At 48.4% G+C, this 22,777-nt stretch overlaps 1 protein-coding gene across 2 annotated transcripts in view; it reads right to left on the reverse strand.

Moving 5' to 3' along the window:
• Positions 1 to 8,297: 8,297 nt before the first annotated feature.
• RABL6 (RAB, member RAS oncogene family like 6) overlaps positions 8,298 to 22,777 on the reverse strand; it is a 54,185-nt gene continuing 39,705 nt past the window's right edge. For both annotated transcript variants that reach the window (XM_062590860.1, XM_062590859.1), the window contains 6 exons: positions 22,536 to 22,701; positions 16,524 to 16,742; positions 15,048 to 15,396; positions 13,055 to 13,226; positions 11,245 to 11,294; positions 8,298 to 10,658 (listed from right to left, as the gene is read on the reverse strand). In XM_062590860.1, coding sequence (XP_062446844.1) covers positions 10,464 to 10,658; positions 11,245 to 11,294; positions 13,055 to 13,226; positions 15,048 to 15,396; positions 16,524 to 16,742; positions 22,536 to 22,701 — 1,151 coding nt within the window. In that variant the 3' untranslated portion in view covers positions 8,298 to 10,463. The remainder of the gene's footprint in view (positions 10,659 to 11,244; positions 11,295 to 13,054; positions 13,227 to 15,047; positions 15,397 to 16,523; positions 16,743 to 22,535; positions 22,702 to 22,777) is intronic.

The following is a 22,777-nucleotide window of genomic DNA, read 5'->3' on the forward strand; positions in this document are numbered from 1 at the left end:
CTGCGGCAGCGCGCGGGGCCGAGGGCCGTTGCCGTGACACATGCACGCACATGTGCGGGCACACACGTGCATGCATGTGCACACGGGCATGCATGCACACACACGGATTAGATGCTCTCTGGGAGTGGGGAACGCCTCTCGCTGCCCTGTCTGCCTCGTCTCTGCTGCAGGGAGCTCTGCGACAGGCACGAGGGAGCCCTGGCAGTTTCGCTTATCCTGTGCTAATGGCAGTGTTCGGATCTGGAAATAGTTATGAACAAAGCTCTCCTGCCATTCGCATCACAGCGGGGGCCAGATTGCGGACTCAGGGATGGCGCTTGCACGAGCCGATGGTGATGAGCAGGCATGGGTGGCGTCGTTCCCCTGCGAAAGGGGCAGGCACCCAGGGGTGCTCTAGGGACAGCTGAGCCTGCTGGCACAAGCAGCAATCCAGGATACCACTGCCCGGGACTGAGCTGAGCCCAAGGAACTCATTGCATAGACGGAATAGATGCCTAGATGCAATAGATGCACAATAGATGCATAAATATATAGGTGCAATAGATGCAATAGATGTATAATAGATGCATAGGTGCAATTGGTGCATAAATGCAATAGATGCATAATGGATGCAGAGGTGCAATAGTTGCACAGATGCAATAGATGCACGGTAGATGTGCAGATGACCTGCACCATGGGGACTGCTGGCCGGCTGGGGGCGGCGAGGCAGATCCCCCGTGCTGCAGGGGAGAGCAGAGCCCCGGTGGCCTGCCCGGGGCTCCCCCAATCCTGGAAGCACTGGGAGCCGGTGGGCAGGGCTCAGCGCGGTGGCCCAGTGCTCGCCCTCGGCGCTTTCATTTTCTTCCCTGCTGGAAGCAGCAGCGCAGCTGCCAGGCCGGCCGTTCCCGCTGCCCTCGGCTTCCTCCTCCCGCAGCCACTGCCGCTCCGCTCCATCTGCTCCGCCGCCTGCTGCTGGCCCTCGCGCCAGCCGGCCCCGTGGCCAGCGAGCTGAGCACTGATGCAGCTTGTTACATGCTCTCTGATGCACCTTGGGGGGCTCTGGCCCAGGAGGGTACCCAGACTCCAAGGCTCGGAGGAGCCACCAGGCTGCACCAGTGCGTGCACAGATCTCCCTTAGTCTGAGGACCTGTTCCTCAGCCAGATGGGGACATGGACGGGTGCCTCCTCACTGGCAGACCCCCTGGTGCCGAGATCACAGGGAGTCCTGATCTGCTCCCGGCGCCTTCTGCACATCATCGCTGATTCCTCCCTCCAACCAGCACATCCTCATGGGTCATGCAAGCAACTGTGAAACTGGGGTGATCAGGGCTGCCGCACAGGGCTGGCAGAGCCAGCCCCATCTCCATCTCTTTGGCTGGAGAATGGAAAAGCCCCAAAGGTTTCTCTGCTGAGCTGTTTTGGCTTGCTCTGGTTTGATTTTGTCTGCGGGCAACTGGTCTTGGGAGCCCCAGCACGCAGCGATGCTCAGCGCACGAGGGGAGAAGGCAAGTGCCAAATGCCCCAGAGGACCCCACAGGAGCTGAAATGGCCTGGGGCAGGGCAACACCTAGACTTGCTTTTGGCAACATTGCGGAAAGCCACTGTGAATATCCCCAAGGTCCCTTTGGTGCTGTGAGCTGCAGCGCAGAGCAGGAACGGCCGGCCTGATATGGGGTCCTTCTCTGCATGTTCTGGGAGATGCTTGTCCACATGGCAGTCTAGCAGGACATGGTAGAGCAGGTCCAACACCCCGTGGGCACAGCTACAGAGGCCCAGTCATCAAGCCTCCTTCTGGACTTGGGTTCTCCCCAGTCTGAGCCCTCCTGGCACTGATGGACATCATGGAAATGGAGACTGGCAGACCCAGAGCGACATGGCAATCAACAGGCATCATTGGCGCAGACCATGTGAATGTGAGGAGAGAACATCCATGGCTGAGCCAGTATGAGTCAACTTCAGAGACAGAAAGATCTTTCTGGGCGTTTGTGAAAGGCTGCATCCATCTGCCAGGAGGGCCAAAATCTGAGCTGGGAAGCAGACACAGCCAGGATGAGGTGGGCAGGCACAGGAGCACTGTTTGGGAAGGCCTCGAATAGATGGGTTCTCCCAGGACCTCCTGGAGGAAGAGATGCTGGGGTGCCAGGGCTGGGCAGTGTGAAACGCAGGCAGCAGAGCCAGCTCCAAGAGAGCAGAAGGTGCTCGTGCTTCATCGGAGCAGAGCTGAACCTCCTTACCACAGCCTGCCAGGGATGCTACACGTTCATACAGACTCAGAAAGCAATTGGGCAAAAATCCTGGCAGGAAAACCCTAAAAGCATGTGGAGGACCTGAAATCCAAGGGATTTCAGGGGCCCCCGTGCTGCCCTGGGTGATTTGGGACTTGCTGCTGCCTGGGGCAGAGGTTCCAGTGTCGGGTTTGTGGCACAGCACCGCCAGCAAAACCAAACGGAGGTGACCAAAAACCCCCGCGTGGGCTGGGAACTTGGACGTGGAGACCTTGATGGGAAGCGACAGGGCTATGGAGGCAGCCGCAAACCTGCCCGCGGGGCCACCTGCAAGACGGAGCTCGGCGTCAGGGCGATTTATCTCGCTACGTGACGGCTTAGCAAGAAACAGGGCCTCAGCACCTCTCGAGTCGAGCACTCCCATTCCAGCAAGTGTGGGAAGGAGCCAGGTCTCCGGTCCGAGCAAGAGGGCACCCAGGCGCCCAGCCGTGGCAGCAACGTCTGCAGCGAGCCGCTTCGGAGGGGCCGCGTTCCTGCAGCGCCAAGCGTTCAGAGGCGATGCAGGAGGCCTGACCTCACGCCATGGTGTGTGTTGGGGTGGCCGTGCCCCCAGTGAAGGGCCCCATCTTGCCTGCTTCACCTCCCCAAATCCCTCGTGCCCCACTGCCCGGCGCGACACCCACAGGCAGCGCTAGGTGTCCCAGGTGCTCTCGCCTTGTCTCCTGGTGCAGCCTGCCCCGTCCCCACTGCGGCGGGCTGGCACATCCGAGCAGGCACGGCACGGCTGCCAGCGCGTGGGCTTAGCGCATTTCTGGGTCACTCACTCTGTGCAAGTGCCAGCACCACCGAAACAGCATGTATTGGGGTGAGGGCTCCAGGTGCAGGGAGGGGACGAGGGACCGCGGTGCATGCAGGGGAGTGGGGGGGACACGATGGGGCGAGATGGCTGTTCCCGTCCCACAGCCAGCAGGTCCTACTGGAGAAGGGCACACATCAACCTGGCAAGGACGAGGGCATTGCTACGGAGCTGCTGCTTTGTGCCCTGCTCATCGCCGCCAGCACGGGTGCCTCCTCCCTGCTCCCATCCCTGTCCCCCAGCCTGGCTTGGTGCTGCAGGCACAGGGAAAGGGCGCTTTGCCCTGCTCCCTCCCATGCTGCTCAGTTTACAGCGGGGTTTTGACCCCCTCCTTTCGCTCCAGGCTCGTTATTCCCAGGCTGCCGTCCTCGCACATGGGCGTTCAGCAGCGCACTACAGCTCACTGGGGACCGTCGCATCCCTTGCTGGGCCAGCGAAGCAGCTCGGGGGTGGCCAAGAGCCCAGGGCTGGCAGCCTTTGTGCCCTGTCCCTCCCCTGTCCCTGGGGAGGACAACAAGGCGAGCGACGTGGGCAGGCCTGCAGGAACAGGAGCAGAAGAGGGCACAGCAGGTCGAACTAGGGTCACCCAGTGTTCTGCCTCTGGCCTCCCGGGCCGTGGGCACAGCAAAGCCCCCCTGCTGTCCCACCACCTCCGCAAGCTGTTGAGAAACCCCCAGTTTCCAAGGCACTGGGGGGATGACACGCTAGGCACTGAGGTAGAGCCTGGCCAGGACGGCCACCCCTCGCTGCTGCCCACCAGGTACCCTACAGCTCTTCTCTGCAGGGCTGACGCTCTCATTTTCCCAGGCAAGAAGCAACCACGTTCCTGCAGAAGGAGGGTTCAGCAGGTAGGTGCTTGGCCCAGGGCTGTGCAGTCCTGGGCCAGCTCTGAGACTTCGGCTGCTGCTGCAGAGGGCAGGGGGCTCTGCCCTTCTTCCGCTTTCTCTCCTCTTTCCTTTCACACCAACTCCCTTCTCCCCCTTTAAAATGGACGTAAGGGAGAGTCCAGACTGCTCCAGGGGCCCAGGAGGGAGCTGGAGCCAAGCAGATGGCCAGGTTGGGGTGCCCCGGGCCCCTGCAGTGCCTGTGAGGAGGGATCTCAGTGTTGCCCGGCCAGTGGGACACGGCACCAGCGTGAAGCAGGAGCCAGGGCACTGCAGGACATTGCTCTAACCTGCCCCAGCAGCAACACGCCTCAGGAGCGTCCTCCCCCAGCAGTTTTCACCGCAACGGGCAAACCAACCTGCTCAGCGTTGGGCTGGTGAGCTCAACACAGGGCACTGCTCAAGGCGAGCGAGGCCACAGCGCCAGCCCAGTACCTTTGACAGTGTTTTCTCCCCATGGCGTACGGAGAAGTGGTGTTCCTCCTACCAGCTCGGGGAAAAGCCTGTGCCTTTCACTGACTCTTCCTACAGGGAGCTTGCAGATGTCAGAACAGACCTTGCAGCTGCCAAGCTTGCACCTAAGCAGACCTTCCCCCATGCTGGCGCCTGCTGCCTGGCAGGACCTGCCCTGCTTTCCCGGAGTGGGGCCGTGGCACAGCGGCTGCTGCTGGCCATCACTGCCATGCTTGAAGGGGAGCTGCTTGGACACTGGAATCTCTCTCAGGTCTCTCCTGCCACCTGGAGACCCAAAACCCACCCCAGTCTCTTCTCACTGCTATGATGGAAAGCCACACTAGCAGACTTCCCTCCTTCTCCCACCTAAGTCAGACTCTGCCAGCAATCTGAAGCTTTATTACGAGTTTTATGGGGTCCAAGGGCTGCCGCCCGATCATAATGTCCTTTGTGCAGCTCCAGGCACAGCCTAAATACGTACAAATAACGCCTCCGGGGGCAACCCAGAAAATCATCCCGCAGGTTTAGCTAACTACTCAGCATTTCCTAACGTGGCCAAAGCCTACCTAAGCCTATGTAACCCATGGGCTTCGGTCACCACAGCTCTTTGAAAACACTAAATGATTACTTCTCTTTCCTCAGCAACCTCAATGGGAAGCACTTGCAAGATGAAGAGCAGAAATTCCCTGTGAGCCATCCTAGGGTCTCGAATACATATGACACACCTGAGATTTTGAAGGTGTTTTGGAGGCAAACCCACATGTTAAAAAGGCTCAACCACTTGCCCTCATATCTTTAAGCAGCAGATTGAGCCAACATTGGATTAATTGTATTATGCCATGATTGAGGCTGTTGCTAGGTTACAGCATCCAGTCCTGAAGCCCATCCTACCATGGGATTTCCCCAGGATCACTCCTTGCTGAGCTCAGGGGCATCCTGGAGTGACAGCCAAGCATTCTGGTCTCTCCAAGGACAGGGACACTTCAACTCCAGGAAAATTATAAGGCAGCATGCTCATTAGACGTCCTTCCCCCCAGCCTGGCCTCCTACTTGCTCACTGGCCTCCTTCCACTTCTGCCTGGCCCATCCAACACTGGGGCCTTTCACAGCCCCATCCAACATGCTGTGCCCATACGGCCTGGCAGCATTGCCAGGAGCCCGCGCAGCTGCCTGCCGAGTGGGCCTCCTCAAAAAGCACCAGCTAGTTCCTGTTCATTTTGTGTTCTGATAAAACTCGAGTTTCAGTAATTTTTGCGTGTTCACTGCTGGGAGGAAAGAAGCAAGTTCCCATCCCTGGGAACTCAGCAACCCTAAGGGAGCAACAGAAGTAAGGTGAAACTGAATCCCTGATTGTGCAGCAGCATTGCGTTCCTTGTATTTGGCCCACTCCACAAATCACACGGAAAGATAAAGACCTGGTGCATCAGTCAGCCTGCAGCTCCTTCAAGGCACCAGCAAGACAGAGCTGTAAAAAGGCCAGCATCATCATAAGATGCAGCAGGAGAGACAATATATGGGAAGCATTAAGCATGAGCCCTGGCACAGCCTCATGGACTGGCATAGCTACAAAAAAAAAAAAAAAAAAAAAAAGAAACACTCAAAAGTGGAACCGGTGCCAAGGATGGCTGCTAGCGCAACCAGGGGACAACCTCTCTCACAGAACAACAGCAGAGCACGGATATGAGCCCTGTCCACATAGAGCTAGGAGTGGAGGGAAGCTGTATTTAAAAAACAGTGCTGGCAAAGGAGCAAGTAAGCATAAATTGGCCGGGAATAAATCTGGATAGCAATTATCAGACTGCTCTCAAGCCTCAGAGAAGGCTGAGAAGACTGATGGACAGCTTCCTGCAGGGTTTGGAGATATGGTGGTTTTAGAGGTGGCAGCTACAAGGACCAGCCAGTCTGTCCTTGTGCTATTTTTCTATCTGGTATTTTGACAAGTGGGTGGAAGAAGCCGTGAGCTGGGTATCAGGAGACTTGCTCCTTTTGGCACAGGCTTTGTCGTGCAGGGCTGGGGCGTATCACTCATCAGTAATGCTAAGCAGCTTGAGTCTCCAGGGATGAGTTTTGTGACAGCCATTAAAACAGATTAAGACTAGCAAGAGCTTTAGCAAGCAGCGATGGCCACCTGTGCTAAGGAGACTTGGGGCTCAGGCAGTCTGGAGGAAGATGCTATGAGCATGGTGTCTTTGCACAGGATGAGTCCATGGGCAGAGGACGTACAAGCGCTGAGCAATCAAGACAGCTCTGAGCAACTCAGATGCAGGTGAGCTAGAAGGTCTCACTAAAATCAGCTCCAGGCGGGAAACAACAGGGATGTTTGTGGGCACAAGGCACACTGCAATGCCTGCAGAGGTCAAAATGCCGGTCTCTTCTCAGAGAACAAGTTCACCCATGTCTTGTCACAACAGCTGCATCAGGTCACAAATCAGGAATTGTCAACAGTGACAGGTAACTGTTAACTGTCATGCCGGATTTTCCCTGTTCCAGAGACAGGCACAGCAAGAAACCTTTCAAAAGAAATGCACAACACATTCACATCTGGGGTTAGTAACACAGCCCCTGCTTATCCCAGCTAACTACACATCCTGCTCATAAAGCAGACACCCAGCCTCCCACAGATGCTGGGCAAATTCCTTCCGCCTCTTCTCCTGGAGGGCTGTAACACCAGCCTGAGGCTCAAGTGAAACAGAGACTGCTCTTCAGGCTTGGCCAGCAGCTGAGCGATACCAGCTGGGAACAGAAGACAGAGGGACCAGTGGCTACCTCTCATGACCTATCATGAACAGTCTGGCTTTGAGCTGGCACAGCAGATGCCAAGATCCAGTTGTACTGTGTCAGAGAGCCCCTGAGACCTAAATCGAATAGCAGTGTGGATGCAGGGGAAGTGGGCAGCACAGCTTTCAGACACCTGCCTGCAGCAGCAGCCCCCTAGGACAGGGCTCTCCTTGGTGTGCTTGGAAACCAGGCTGTTTAAGCTGGCAGGCTACAAATGCAGTGATAGATTTGTACTCCTCCCTACCTGCTACACTTTACCACTAGAAACCTTGTACAACATGCAGCTCTGGCTGCATCTGGCTTTGACTCCAAAAAACTGCAACTCCTCAGCATTAAGCTCTTGATTTTTTTTTGGATGACTAATACAACCAAAAGCAAATACACTGGTACCTCTAGAGATGTGCACAGGAATTATTTATATCAATGTGATCCTGCAGAAGCTTCCCCACGACAGGCACGTACGCATACTTTTTATATCTGGCTTATTCAAAATGCTGGCATCAGAAAGAACAACTCAAGCAAGGTCTACTTCTTTCTCCACTCACTCATGCTTGCTAGCACCAGATTACATCTTACTCTGTAGTCCTAACCAGGTCAGCGTTTCCTGAGAACAAGAGGAGAGAAGTTTAAGTCACAGGCTAACCAGTGCTTTTCTACTGCCATCTCCTTCCACCCTCCTGCTTCACCCCCCAGGTACGATTTTCTGGCTTTGTTGCCAAAATCAACACATACCACACACCCTCTCTGGGCTCCTGAGTAAGTAAAGAGAGACTCCTACTCTCTTTAAAGGAGTAAAGAGAGTTCCTTTTTTTCTCCTTTTTAAAAGAGCATTTTGGAACAGAATGACTCATCTTTTACTTGTTTTTGTCTCAGCCCCTTGTGCTGATAATGAACCTGAGCTGCAGGGAGTGTAAAGCCTCCTATTGGTGGTCAAATCTGGCCCGGGTGAGATATAAACCAATGCCAACATAAATTCTTCTAGGAGATTCAGTGCCTGTGCAGCCTTCTGCTAGCCTGAGAGCTGCATTCACACGGAAGTAGAGCTGAACAAAATCACAGACTCTGGCCCTTACACCATCTTGGTAACTCTGTCGGGACAGACCTCAGTCTCTGTGAAAGAACTCATGTTTTTTCAGTTTGACTCTTTTGGAGCAATTTTTAATTTGTTGCCCTTTCCACAAAGCGTAAGAATGCAACGGCACGAGGAAGGGGCAGTGGGCTGTCCTTTTGTGAAACAGTCCTGGAGGGACATGCAGCTCACAAGTCCAGGCAGACATAAGCTTGCAAAGGAGAAGATGCGCAGAGGCAGTTGTAGAACAGAGCTTTATAATCGGAATGGATTGTACCAGGTTTTCCAATGCAAAATGGAACAAGACCCAAAACCTTTACAGAACAGAAGTGCTTTCAGGAATGCAGTCAGCTGAAGCTCGAATGTCTTCCTTCCTTTTTGAAAGCAAGATTGCAAATTGGTTGTATCCCAGTCAACGTTTTCCTCCCCAGGCGTGCGAAGTTTGAACTGTCCCATGCAATTTCCCTATGGTGTCATGAAATGAAGTAATGCTCAGAGAAGTAGGCAAATGCTCATGGAAAACAGACCTGAACAATATACTGCTCATGCAGCAAAAACCTAGCTTGTTGTACAAGGAAACAGTTACAAGGGCATTTCTTGGGGGAAGAGGAGGAAAAATGGAAAAAAAAAAAAAAAGGAAAAAGAAAAGAAAAATGTAGTAGTTGCCTGCTGATCAAGACAACTCTGCAGTGGAAGATGGATCCAAAGAATATTTTGCCTTATAGGGACATAGAAGGGAACCTCAGTTTGGATTTCATGGTTGACACTTTACAACAAAAAGAGGGGAGAGGGAGAAGAGGGAGAACAAAACCAAACTCCAAACCAACTTGCAAGCAAGAGAGTAACATAACACACAGAATCTAGAGGGAGCTTCACTGTTTAGGCTGCAGAAGGGACACCAGAACCAAAACAGAAGGGGTACAGAGAGATAACAAGCTCCATAAAACAAAGGGGCTGCTCCTGGAAACACAGGCAAGTGCAAAAGGCTGGCCAGTAGAGCCCATCCACCTATAACCTATGCTGCTGAGCAGGCACCAATCCATGGGTCTAACTTCAGAGCAAAAATCAAAAGGCTTTCCAAACTCATGTGATAGGAAGAGGCTCTCCACTTGGGGCAAGGAAGGGCAGCATGCTAGCTGCTGGGAGGCTTGGCCTAGTAAACACAGCCTGCAGTATTGACGGTACTTGGACCAGGAAGGACGCTGTCCGAGCTACAGTGGTTTTCCCACTCAGTGCAGAGGCAGCTGTTGTTTTACAGCATGACTGTAAAATGCCTGAGAAGCAATTTCCTTGCCATGCTAACACCCTTCTGTAGACAATTCTGAAGCTCTGGATATCTCCATTTCCATGATAGTCATCTCCCTGAGAGGTACCGAAGGGATGGGATTATACTATATGCAAATTCAAGGGTGGGAAATGCAGAAAAGCACTGATTTTTCTCTCTCTTTTCCAAGTTAGCTTTGCACTTTGCATTGTTTTCCCAAACTGCATAGCAGCTTACATGTAGTGTCCGAGACACTGGGGCCACGGAAATCAATGGGGCTTCATGAATTCCAACAGCAGCACCAGTGAGTGCTAATTAAGTTGCTGTGCAGAAAGGTCCCTTTCAGAAGGGCTCCAAAATCACACGCACTCTCTCTCATTCTGGCCCTTGGTTGCTGTCTTAAAGAGCTGTACATAGCATAATGTGCTCGATTTAAAAGCTCATCAATTGCCAGGTGGAACAATGGCCAATACCACCTTTCTCACTAAAAAAATAGGAAGGATAAAAAGTTAAAGACTTGAGACAGGCGAACATGATGTGTTCATGCAGCATGTTTCGTTGCACTCCTCTAACAAGACAGGAATTTCAGGTGTGCAGCAGAAGAATATAGGAGGGCTGGAGCACGAAGCAGGTCCCCTTCGCCTCCTGCACTCTGCCAGCTACCCAGCTGGGCATCTCTGGAAGGAGAAAGAACGATAACCTGGAAGCAGGCCTGGAAATCATATCCTGAACCTTCCCTTTACTCAAATACATCACGGCTGAATTTTCTTTGTGTAACGAATGCACCAGAACAGCACACACAGATGTAAAGCTTTTGTTCTGCCAGCTCTCTTTTGAGGGACTACAGGGCAAACGGCCAAAGCTTTACACATCTGCACCTGTCCTGGTGTGACTCATAGGAAGAGATGGAGACAGCCACTGATAGAAGAGTCCGCTGCGTTTACATGCGGCTGGCCTACAGCTCTTCATAGTCCCCACCTCCTCGTGGCTTACTCATGCTGGCTCCTCCTCCTCCAAGAAAAGCCTCCAGTTCATCTATCTCGTTTTTCTCCTTGCTCTTCTTCTTCTTTTTCTTTTTCTCATCTTTTCCCTCTTCCTTCTCTTTACTCTTTTTGTGTTTGCTCTTCTTTTTTATAGACTTCTCCTCTTCCTGCAAAATGAGAAAATGCTTTATTAATAAACTCTCTGAGCATGCCAGTAACACAGCATATATCACCCTGAAACTTGGCTCTGACAGGAACCTTACTTAGGGAGGAGAGTCCACTATGGAAGCAGGCTGGGAGTTAGTTCCAGAAGACCCGTCTGCTAGTTTGGACAGAAGAGAGGAAACACCATCTGGTTTATACCTAGCAGTGGTCTGTCAGGTAGTGCTAGCTACTGACTATACTGGACAAGAAATGTCAAAGAAAGAGCCTCCTGCAGACTTCCCTTGCTACCTCTGCAATTAGCTCTGGCTGGGACATCTTCTGCTTAGAAAAAAACCTTGGTGTTAATCAACAGATTCCACCCCAGAGAGATGCATTGCTCTGTTTAGTACATTTTACAAACTCACATATTGCCTTTTCAAAATGTAATTTTTCTGAAAGTTTGCTCTTAAGCCCTGAAATGGTTAGTTGGCTGCAGAGCCTGGGGAACACGGATCTGACCATAGGATGGAATAATAGAAGAAAGTCCACTAGGTACACAGTGCATGCTGTAGAAGGCCATCCCTCTCTGGCTCAGGAATGAAACAGTACCTCTTTGCTTTTCTTTTTCTTCTTCTTTTTCTCCTTAGAGGGATGTTTATCTGTTCAAACAAGAAAACAATGTTCTCTTTAATCAAATTAAACTGTGAGAGATGCACTTCTACCTCCGCAGTCCTACTTCTGAGAACAAAATGCTCTGTCCTGGAGCCACATCTAAAGACAATTCTGATCCCTCACGCCCAACTCTGCCCCTTAGAAACCAACACAGGCCTTGCACGCGGATCCTGATTGAACTAGACACATGTCTATCCTGTGGCCATATGTGCCACTCATGTGGACATGAGTACTGAGCAGGCTATTCACTGTATCACTGCTACTAAAAACAAAACAAAAAGAAAACAACAGAGACCTGCTCTATGAACAGGCCTAAAGGCCAGACTGGAGACCAGACTTAAATCCAGAACCGAAGAAGAGCTCTTGGGAACAGTTTGCTTCTGATCACTCAGTATTCAAAGACAGACGGAAATACCATAGGTATGACGAGGTACGTTCTGTGCTTTAGCTAGTCCAACTAGCACTGAAAGGACCATTAAAGACATGTTGTCAGCAGAGGCGAGCATCCTCACAGGTTAGCACTTGCTATTGTTCAAAACGTTTATGAAAATGGCATTATCATGAGACCAAAGCTTCAGTGCCTTGTTCAGCCATAGCTAATTCCACTGTACTGGAAGAGCCGCAGAGTCAACCACTGTCAAAACCTTTGTCTTGGGTTACTTTGACCAAATGGTTCAGCACCTCATTTGACTGCTGAACTTCCACACTTTTGCACAGAAACTTCTTGAATAGAAGAGTTCCTATTTGCCTGTTACAAAGGAGGTTTTATAATGACACTGCGGGTGATATTTAATTGTCAGTAGCTTGCTTACTTTTCTTCAGTTGATCGATAAATACGAGTCCACCATGGACAAATTTAATTGTTGATCAAGCTCCAACCAACTGACTAGCAAGATATGTTTTTCTAGTCATCCCAGAAAGAGGAGACAGGAGGAACCTACACTGGATTATTAAAGATGCTAAACTGAAATGTAATTATTTGAGCTTCTGCAGATTCACTTCTAACCAGCTATTGCAAGTTGTGCTGCTCAGCATCTCAAAGTGAAAAGCTGATGAAGCCATCACAGCCTCTGACATCTTTCTTACACGTGTGGAACAGCTATTCAAAGTGAAATCCCTCCTGCGCCGCTTACAGCTTTTTCTCCCCTCAAGTCTTTAATTTCCCATCTTTCTGGGTGACGTCAGGGGCAGATCTATAGGAAGCAGCTTCGCAGTAATGCCAAGACAGCAGAAATTATTTGCACAAGGCAGATCTGTTCCCTCCAGGGATGGGGGAGAAAAATCCTCAAAATCCTGAGGGATGCTTAGGTTATGATCAGAACCCACTCCCTCTTTCCCAAAAACAGAAGAGCAAACTGGCAGGGTATGTCAGAGCATTTTGCTCAAACTGATCCAAGTTCTTGAGGGGGTGGATACTGCAGTGCTGAACACCAATTTCCAGGCATACAAAGCTAAGCAGGAAGTCTCACAGAAAGATACGCTCCTGCTTCCAGCTGGGACAGAAATAATATACAGCTGATGCCATGGATGAGCCCAGCTCCCCCTTCCTCAGGAAAAACTAAAAAGATAAGTCACTTGTGCTGTGCTAAACCACATTAAGCACTCACATAGGGCAGTGCACAAAGTCATAGGGTATTTTATTTAGTGCAAATTGGTTTGCTTACACCTTGGAACTATTTTGGAAAATTAAAAATGAGATCCCTGACAAACCAGATCAGCAAGAATGGAAACAAAGTGTGATCTTTACCTTCCTCACTGCTTTCCTTGGGACCAGTTTCTTCCAAACCCAAGCCAAAGAGATCTGAGTCATTTTTCAGTTTAAATGAGGGGACTGTTGATTTCACAGGCTGCGGTGGTTTCACCAATGAGGTATCATCATCAGATATTTCAGAGAGATCCTCCCGGATGGGGAATTCATCCTAGGGACAACAAAAGGCAGACATCACAAAATCTCTAAGTGGTTTTTATACAAAGATTCCAGGTGTGAAAGAATGGGAAGGAAATGGTAGTTGACAAACTCAACTGTTAGTGCTGGGTATCAATGTATTTGATCCTATAAGCTCTATTCCTTATGACAGTAAAACACATAGGTAGCACTGGTATTGGAAAGCACACTCAGGTACTTCACGTTTGTGCTGGCAAAATCAAATTCCTGATGTGAAGGGATTAAACAAGACTTTCAACTGTGTCAGCTCAACAGCACCAGCCTTTAACAGCCCTGAAGAGACACGTCTGTTTTGGGGAATATCAGATCTGATGGGCTGAAAGCTGATCTCCAGACCTGACAGACAAAAAAAGCTGTGCTGTATAGCTCTGGAGGGGTCTAGTGTGCTAAATGCAACATGCACTGGGGCCAAGGAAGCAGTCTGTGTTTGCAGAATAAATCCCTTTGACAAGCCAAAAGGGAGTTTGCTCCCTTTTGATGCAAATTTCCCTCTTACACGCAGGCTAAAAATGGGACGCTGCAGAGGCTGGATATTACTCAAAAATCCTCTCTCTCACTGCACAATGGGAATGGAAATGAAGTTTAATGATCTCCTGATACGTGCCAACTGATCCTCTTCAGAATTTGTTAACCTCTCCTTTTTATGATATTCTCTGTGATGACAAAACAGGGACTCATTCTGCTGCTGACCTGGCTCTCATGACTTGGAAATGCTCCCCTCCTTCTTGCTAATGGCAGTGTTTTTACTGCTTAGTCTGACCAGTAAACCTTGTACTTGAAAAGCATTTATAAGCTGAGGAGCATCTCCCTGACACCGTTGCAATGGCAAGCTCCTTTACAAATCCTATTTCTCATAATCATGTTCTAAGAGAAATAAACTTGCTCTAAACGCTTTTGCTTTTATACTAAGGTACCAGGAAAAGCAAGTACTGAAAATGAACAAATGGAAAATTATTTAATAAACAACAGGATGACACATAGCCAAGGTCAGGGGAATTGGGACAACGATCCTTTCTGCAAGACTCTAGAATGATGCAAACACATAAAACACTCCCAAACGACAGCTAACTCAGACATCAGGAGTACCTTTGAAGGGCAAATGCCTATCTCAAATAAGATGTGGCTGTTTCTATAGAGATTGCTCCACTGCCTGTAAGTGCAGATTCCTGAAATCAGGGCTAGCTAGAGCCACAACAGCAAGTTCTTATGAGGCCAGAGAAGATGCCTTTAATCCACAACAGGTCCAGAGGAGACTCCAGCTGTTCCTTGTGTTTGAGCAGACATCTGCAGGCTGCACTGAGCAGCTGCCCATGTGTGGAACATCATGGAGACATTACTGAGTCTGCTGGGAAGTCCTTCTCCAACAGATTTTGCTACTTCAGTGCTGAGCTTTGCAAAGTAAACTTATTTAAGGCCTTTTGATTGCTGATTGACATTAAGGAGCCCACTTGTCTCTGGCATGCACACATTTTCAAATACTAAACTTGGAATAAAAAGCCCTCAGTTTTCTATTTCATACTTTCCACACTGCTGAACTGACCGATTTCTGGAGTTACTGAGAATAAACAGCACACTTAAAATCCATTACCACAAACCTCACTGCTGTGCGACTTCAACAATCAAAGCATTAGCAAGTTTGTGCTCAAGTCAAGCCCTTCAGGTTGCTTAGCATCTGACTTACTGCGCCTGATGCTGAGAGACCAGGAGAGCAGATGAAAGCCCTACTCAGTGAGATGCCTCAACACTTCCAGCTCAGCTTTGCAGTAGCACGCAGTGATTCATGCATGTTATTTACCATTTTCTTTCTCTGGCTGTCAGACTCCTCACTTTCAAAGTCTGGGTCATCCATAACAAATGAGAGCATCTGAGTAGCTATTGGTCCCTCTTGATCACTGTCAGACTCCTCAGGCTTCTCCTCTTTGACCACTTTCTCTTTGAGAACATGTCCTCTGCTTTGAGAAGTGGTCTTTGGGGCCTGGACTGCTGCTGGGGTGGCAGCAATAGCAGCTGGCAGCCCAGTGCTGGGCTTGCTGCTGCTGTTTCTTTCAGAGCCAGAACGTGGAGGTAAATTGTCGGGAGGCTTCGGGCCAGTTGCTTTTGTCGAAACTGCTTCGCTCTGTGGTTTCATAGAATTTCTGGAAGACCTTAAAAGAAAGAAACAAGTTGTCAGAGCCTGTCCACGCTAGCAGTCTCTGAGTCCCAGACTGTGTTCCCAGCCTCTTGCAGGCAAGCTCTAAGGAGTGGGGTGGCAAGAACCCTCAAATTCAATCCCAGTAAAAAGGCCATGAGAACAAACTCCAGGAGTTACATGTCTGGAGGCAAGTAAGACACTGAGCTCTCCCCAGCTCTTGTAGGACTATGAAAGCCAGATTTGATATGCTAATACTTTCCTAATGTCTATATCTGTCACTGCATCAGGCAGGCTCTCTAATCAAAACAGTCAAGCATGTCTAGCCAGTGTTAGAAATATATTTAAGAGATGAACAAGCACTTTTCTTTTGGTTTTCCACATCCTATTTCTTTTTCTCTCCAGTGCTGCATAAGCAAAGCAAAATGACCAACTGATAGCTGAGCCTGCAGAGGCTTCAATGTGTATCTCAAATAGAGACATAGTGCATCCAGAAAGGGGGGAAGATGTCCAAAATAACACCATTCAGAAGATAAAAGTGCTTCTGGCAGTAAATCAAATGCTGAAAGACAGCTCTCTTGTCCCCAAGGATGCTGATGCACAGGTGCCTGCCTCAGTAGGCCAAGTGGACCAAGCCTGCTCATATTACCCACCGGACCACACAGTATGTGAAAAACATGATTCAGTTTATCATTCTCTAGCATAGGATGTGATGAATGACTTCCACTCCCCTTACTGCAAGACTCGACTTCTCTGTCCTTCTCACACTGCTAGGAACAGACATTCAGAAGCTTGGTTACAGTCTTTTGTTCTAACTTGAGAAAAAGGCTGGGCCATTCCCAAACAGTAATGTACCAGGGACCGCAGAAGACTTTACACAGCTCATAGGCGCTGACATGTTACTTAGGTTACTTAGGTAGGGTGCAGCTGTACCGTAAGAACTACTAGTGCTACAAACTGCCTTCTGAAAACACTGTGTCAATCAGTCACACCTAAAGTAAACATATCCCCAGCTCGCAGTTTAAGGAACAGGCTCAGAGAGATGCTAGGATTTCTTGGAGGCTGCACAGGAAGTCAGCGGCAGGGTTCAGAAGAGGCCCAAATCTGCCAACACAATTTCACACTTTAGACTGTACTTTGTACCTTTTTTTTTCATGTTGAGTATCAATGTCCTCACTGGGCATGAGTATGACCTTAGAGTCCTTCACCATTTCCTCTTCCTCCTCCTCACTGGACAGGGTGATGTTCTTGCTGGGCACACGTTCTGTTGCCAGCACAGGCCTGCTGGGTATTTTGTCATCCAGATCCAGGTCGTCTTGGAAACCTGCCACCATGGGGTTCCCCCCAGGTACCTCTCCATCGCTGCGAAGGTAGACAAAGGTTAGACACAGCAGAATGCACTAGAACAAACCCACCTTCCCTCTTCAAAGCAGACTGGCACTGGCCAGGCTTTTAGGGCTGACTTCCCATAGCCTGGGGTGGTTCCACCACCAGCCTCCCCTCTTTGCACCACCCAGCCCAGAGCCTCATGCAGGCTGGACCTGCTCCCACACAGCGTAGGGGTGCCAGAAGCCCATTACCAAGATGGGTCACACAAGGACTGCCACCACTCAAGCCTAGTATAAGTGGCTGGAAAAGGCAGGCTTTGGTGCTGAAGAGCAGCCTATTGCTTCAGCAGGGCCTCTATCAGAACATCTCTGGTCTGACATGCAAGATCAGTCAATCAAACAGTAGGAACTGCCCGCCTTAATCCCTGCAACCTGTAATTAAACCTGATCATCTACTGTCACTACCACAGGAATTCACCTGCAGCTACTTACTAGCTTCTTGAAATTATTTCTATTTCTATGGTACTCCCTGAAGCAGACAGCTAACCAGACAACATAACCATGCTTTAATATTCCCCAAATTAAATCAACTTAAGGACACACTTTTAGAGCTAGAAGTCTTTCAGACTCCCTGGATACAACACAGTTATGTTTTTAGAGGCATCTTGATAGAGAGCTTCACAGCTGAAATTACCAGCTGAGGATTCCTGTCTGTAGTTCCCCAGGACATGCAGTTTTAATACTTTCCAAAGGACTCACTCATGTCAGGAATACAGATTTTTTCATAGTCTTAGTCGACGAGCCTTTGCATTACCTCTCTTCATTCTGTTTGCTTTATCTGCTAGAGTGCTCTTTTTCACAGATGCCCACTTGCTTCCTGAGAACCTACCATGAATAATATTTGCTGTCCTTTTAATGACTTGATATGGACTGTACAAACACAGCCTTTGTTCTCATGCAAATCCAAAAAATGATTATGACTTTGAACAGTATGTTTTAGAGGCACAAAAGAAAATGACATAAAACTAAAATCCTTAACCTGCAAGAAGGTGGTATTCCCAGTCATTAGCACATGGCCAGAACAGGAAGAGTCAGCAAGCAGTTCTGGAGGACAGTGTGCCGATGACACAGAAAACGCCTTAGCACAGTCCAGTGAAATTCTACCACTCATTCCAGCTTTTCTTATGTCTAGTTACTGATTAACTGTTAGTTCTAAAGCATTTACACATCTGTGAATGGATTATGGAATATCTGCAACGTATGGGACATTGTGCTCATTACAAATGGGCTAGCACTTCAAGAAGGACTGCAATTAATGCCTGCCTAGGTTACAGTGATCAGATCAAGTCTAACATCCACTCCTTCCTCCTGCTTTCCATATGGAGCCCTGAAACGCCCCTCTGCTTTCGGGATGTCCCAGCAAAGTTCCCAGCTCAGCAGAGGCAGGCTGCCAAAGAGTCCCTTCATCATCATCACCACTGCTGCCCTTATTCTAAGCCAGCACATAGGTTCACAGCCTGTCTCATACAAAGGAGAGGAAATATTGGTGCCCTGAAGAGCCTCCAAATGCCACACTGGCTGGAGGAATTACCAGTGGGAAATTTCTAAGGTCTGGGAAGAACCAACAGGGAATCCTTTCAAAATGCACTCACAAGAAAATGGAGGCACATCCTAAAAACGGCAGCGTACTATTTTGAACTAGTAACACCACATTTGCTTAACATGTTACTGCTCTGCTAAGCACGGGGACTCCTCAGAGATTACTGCTTTTGCTACTGTCCTTCTCCCACACACCAGACTTGACCTACAGTCTTTAAAACATTCCCATTTTGAACAGAAAGCGCACCCATGTGTACACACACACAAAGCGGATCATCTCCTTTCGCTGTGAACCCACTGCCTCCATCTACAACTTCCACATGAACTACTGAGTGGCAGCTTAAGAGCAAAGCAATGAAATGAATATATGTCAGGAAAATCACTGCTGCAGTATAAACAAGGTCTGACAATGCAAAATTAGTATCAGCTTGTGGTCCTGAGATTCCAGCTGGAAGGAATTCAGAGCAGGCAAAAACAAGCACATTGCACCACTCTCTCCAACATTTGACATACTGCCAAGCTTCTGTTAGTGTTGAGCCAATGTGTTTTCAGGCACAGGTACCCACCAAAAATGACTGTGCTCGTGGAGGTCTGCGTTTGAGCTACCGATCAAAGAGCATGTTGGGGGTTCCTCAGAGCGAGCCCTCCATGGAGTATACAAAACAGCTTCTGGTGACGGAACAAATTCTGCTGCAATATGAGCATACAATTTCAAAACCTGGATCAACAGTACTCTATGAGCCCTGCCACACAGCCAGCAGGGCCAGTCCCACAGAGATCCAGCAGAATCCTCTTGCCACATCAATTCTGGGGCTAGAGAAAGAAGGAAAAACCCAAAATCTAATATAGCAGATAAACTAAAGGAATCATATTTCACAGGATAAGCCCATGAGACTATACGCTAGGAGATGGGAGTCTTCTAGCGCGAACTAAACCATGTCCTCAGCTTCCCTTACTTCATCTAGTACAGCTGGGTAACACCATATAAATAAAAGATACCATAAAAGCAAAGAACCAGTTCAAAGTCCTTCAGATTTAAGGACGTGGAAATCTAATCCGTGATTCAGATAAAGGTCTACTGATGTGGAGAAAACAAAACTGCAATACTGTTAGGTTTTGCATAAACTCACTTTCAAATAGAGACCTAAAACCTCTCCACAAACCTAAGCAAGCTTTACCCAGCAGGAAAGAACAGGGGAGCCTATCTAGAACCTGATTAGCCCCTCTGTTGCAGTCACATATACACTGGCTCAGGTATCAAAGCTAAACAGCACCAAGGCAAGTGCTGCCACAGCTAATTAGTAAACTGAACTGCCTTCCTAATGAGCTGGTGAGGAAACTGATTTGGGGAGTTCTCTTTATTGCAAACTAGAGAGCCATAACACATCGTTAAACAAAAATCAAGACTGCATAAATCTCTGTAGACCTGTGCTGGGAGTTAGCTAGCACTTCAGTAAGAGTTGAAAGTCTCGGCAGCCGTCTGATCTTTGGGCAAGAATGCCCTGTTCCACAGGCACGAGCTCACTGCTCACTGCTAGTCACTGCCAGCACACATCAGAAAAAAAAAATGCGTTTTTTCTAGTATTACTGCTCCATGTCAACTCTTTCTCCACTGTTCAGAGAGATGTTGCAGAGCAGAGAACAGGGGAAAGAGAAGTTCGCAAGGGATAACTTGAAAAAAAAATAATCAAAGAATTTCATATGTAACTAAAACACACAAAAAAGGTAATCAGACTCTGTAGCCTCTTTCTGAAACTTAGAAAGGAAAAGTAAACAAGTCCTTACAAAATGGAAGCAAGCGCACTATAAATTTAGTTCAGGAAGCAGTTCAGTTACACAACATAGCATAATACAAAAAGCGTAACTACCCCTGCCTTGAATGAGAAGTGTGCTGTGCACTCATGCATTCCATATGAGCTGATTACAAGACTCCTGCTTACAGACAGCAAGACAGTTCCTTTTGTTTGGGTAAGAGAAGTAACTTCTATAAATTTTCAATCCAAAGTCTGTTTCCCTGCTACATCTTGTATGGCTGTTCAGTTTAGGCGCTTATACTTGGTCATAACACACACACAAGAGATGCTGGTAAACTGGGTAAATTTAACACTCAGATCTCTGGTTAAAAAATGTTCAGGAGACATGAAAACATCCCTCCAGCAAGATCCTCCAACTTTTATTCCTCACTCAGACACAAGGAAAGCAGTTTCCAGCATTTTTTAAAACTGAAAACATCTCCAGTAGGTTTGAGTGGCTTCATAGGAGAACTTTTGTGTCATTTAGGCCAAAAACAGACTTTTGCAGTGGACTTTGTTGCAACTGCAACAATCTACTCACTGCAGTAGAGACTGATTATTAGGGATGATGCTTACAGAACTCTTAAATTTCTCCTGGGCGTGGTAGGTTTTAATTGATGTCCTGGAGGGAATCAGTTAGTATGGGTTATGGACAGAACCACACATCAAGTCTCTGAATTTCAGCAGTCTGGTTTACTGTGGTAGGCACTTTTTGGCAAAACACAGAACATACAATTTTCTGAGTGGTCTGGTAATTTTATAAACTATATAAGTAACCAGCACAAGATGTGTATGCCAAACTGCAGAGACATAACAAGTATTTGAATTTGTAGGCAAGTACTGCAAGGTCTTCTCCCAGGGAAACAGAGCTGTTCTAGCTGCAGATAGTTACCGCTGCCTTCAGAAAATGAAGTAGTGAATGTGTTCTTTCTGTACCCAGTGAAAGCCCAAAAGTCTTTCTCTTTTGCCCTCCACTGCTTCACAGGCATTGGAAGGCATGTCTCCAAGACCGGAGACAGAACATAGAGGGGCCATCAGAGCAGCCAAGAAAGTGACAGCTCTACAAGAAGCAGGGCTTTTGTGCCACTTTTTGAGATGTTTAACACCTATTTGCTTCCAAGGACTGATGTTTTGGAGAGGAGAAGCCTTGTTAAAGATCCAGCCTCCCATGTGCAGCAAGAATTGCAGCTAAAAAGCTCAAAGGCCATTCCAGAATCCAGTCCTAGAGCAAATCCCAGAAAGGCCAGGCTTGACTTTCCTGATGTTTCTTTGTTAAACACAAAAAGGTAACACAACTTGGCCACAGCCAAGAGCAAGGCACTTTGTAGGCCAGCATGCTTCTAACAGATACTGTTTAAAAAAAAAAAAGTCCATGTGTCCTACTATCATGAGGAATGATGATGCATGCTAACCTGCATTAGGCAGGCATTAAGCCTCACACAGAGCATTAATTTCAAGTTTTTGCGGTTGAACTAATGTACATGAAATCATGACAAATATGTCAAATGATGCAGAATCCACAACGTTCACAGACAAGTCATATCAGCATTTAATTACTCTCCTGGTTAATGCAGTGGTGATGACAAGAGGCAGTCAGCAAGGACTATTCTAAGCAGAGGGATGCAGAGCCTGTGAAGTGCTCTTAGGTCACCTCTCAAATGACAGCCTGCCCTCAGACACTCCTGCTTCACAGCCTTCTGTCTGAGCAGCTCAGTGTACCACAGTCCCCTTTTTTGGATAAAAAGGCTAGGAAAAACAAAGAAGAGCCAGCCTACAACCTGAGCGCAGCTCTCTAGCATTGGGAGGATGCTGAGAAAGAACACTAGGCGTGGACAACCTATAGAAAAAGGAAGGTACCCACTAAGACCTTTCTGGAGTCTGTAGGCAAGTTTTCAAAGACATTCTCAAAGGACACCGCCATCTCCATCCTTCATTCCAGAATCCCATCAAGTCATGCAGTGCCCCAAGTATCTTCCAGCAAACACCAACCCTTTCCAAATGCCTCAGAAATAGCTGTGCCAAGTGGCACCTAACCATGCTTTGAGCCTCTGCAACGGAAAGAAATGTTAGGTGAAATACTAATAAAACACAGCGTCACAAACTACAAAATGAATCACATTCCAGAAGGAAAATACCACAAACATTTCAGCACTTTTGGCCAGAAGAGAAATCCCTTCTTAATGCAAAGCAACCCACTCATTCAAAACAGAGCAGGTAAGCAAGACAGTAAACCCAGGAAGGCAATAAACAGTTTTTACTGTTTTCTCCGATTCTCCTCTGGGGCAGTGTGCATCATTCCATGGGAGATGGCAGAAGACAGAAAGGCATAAGGACAACTCAGTGCTCTGTGATCACTTTCTGAATGGTTGGAACAACCATCCAGACTGTACATCCAGATACATCTCTGCCTCAGTGAGGCATCCACCTTTCCTTACCTTTCACTATCTACACGGCTTTTAGTTTGTGGTTTCCCTTTGTCCTTCTGTGGGGCCGAGTCTTCTAGAAAGCTGTGGTCCAGGCTGTCATCGGGAATGAAGTCCTCCACACTCTGCACTTTGGCAGAGGCTTCTGGGTGGGGGGGAGGAGCAGCAGCAGCAGCATCTGCATTAGGAACAGCAGTTGTAAAGCACAGAGTTCATGACTAGCAAGATGAAAGTTCGCTTTTACAGAGTTATTC

Source organism: Rhea pennata, chromosome 18, assembly GCF_028389875.1.
Source record: "Rhea pennata isolate bPtePen1 chromosome 18, bPtePen1.pri, whole genome shotgun sequence".
In the NCBI taxonomy this organism is placed as follows: Eukaryota; Metazoa; Chordata; class Aves; order Rheiformes; family Rheidae; genus Rhea; species Rhea pennata.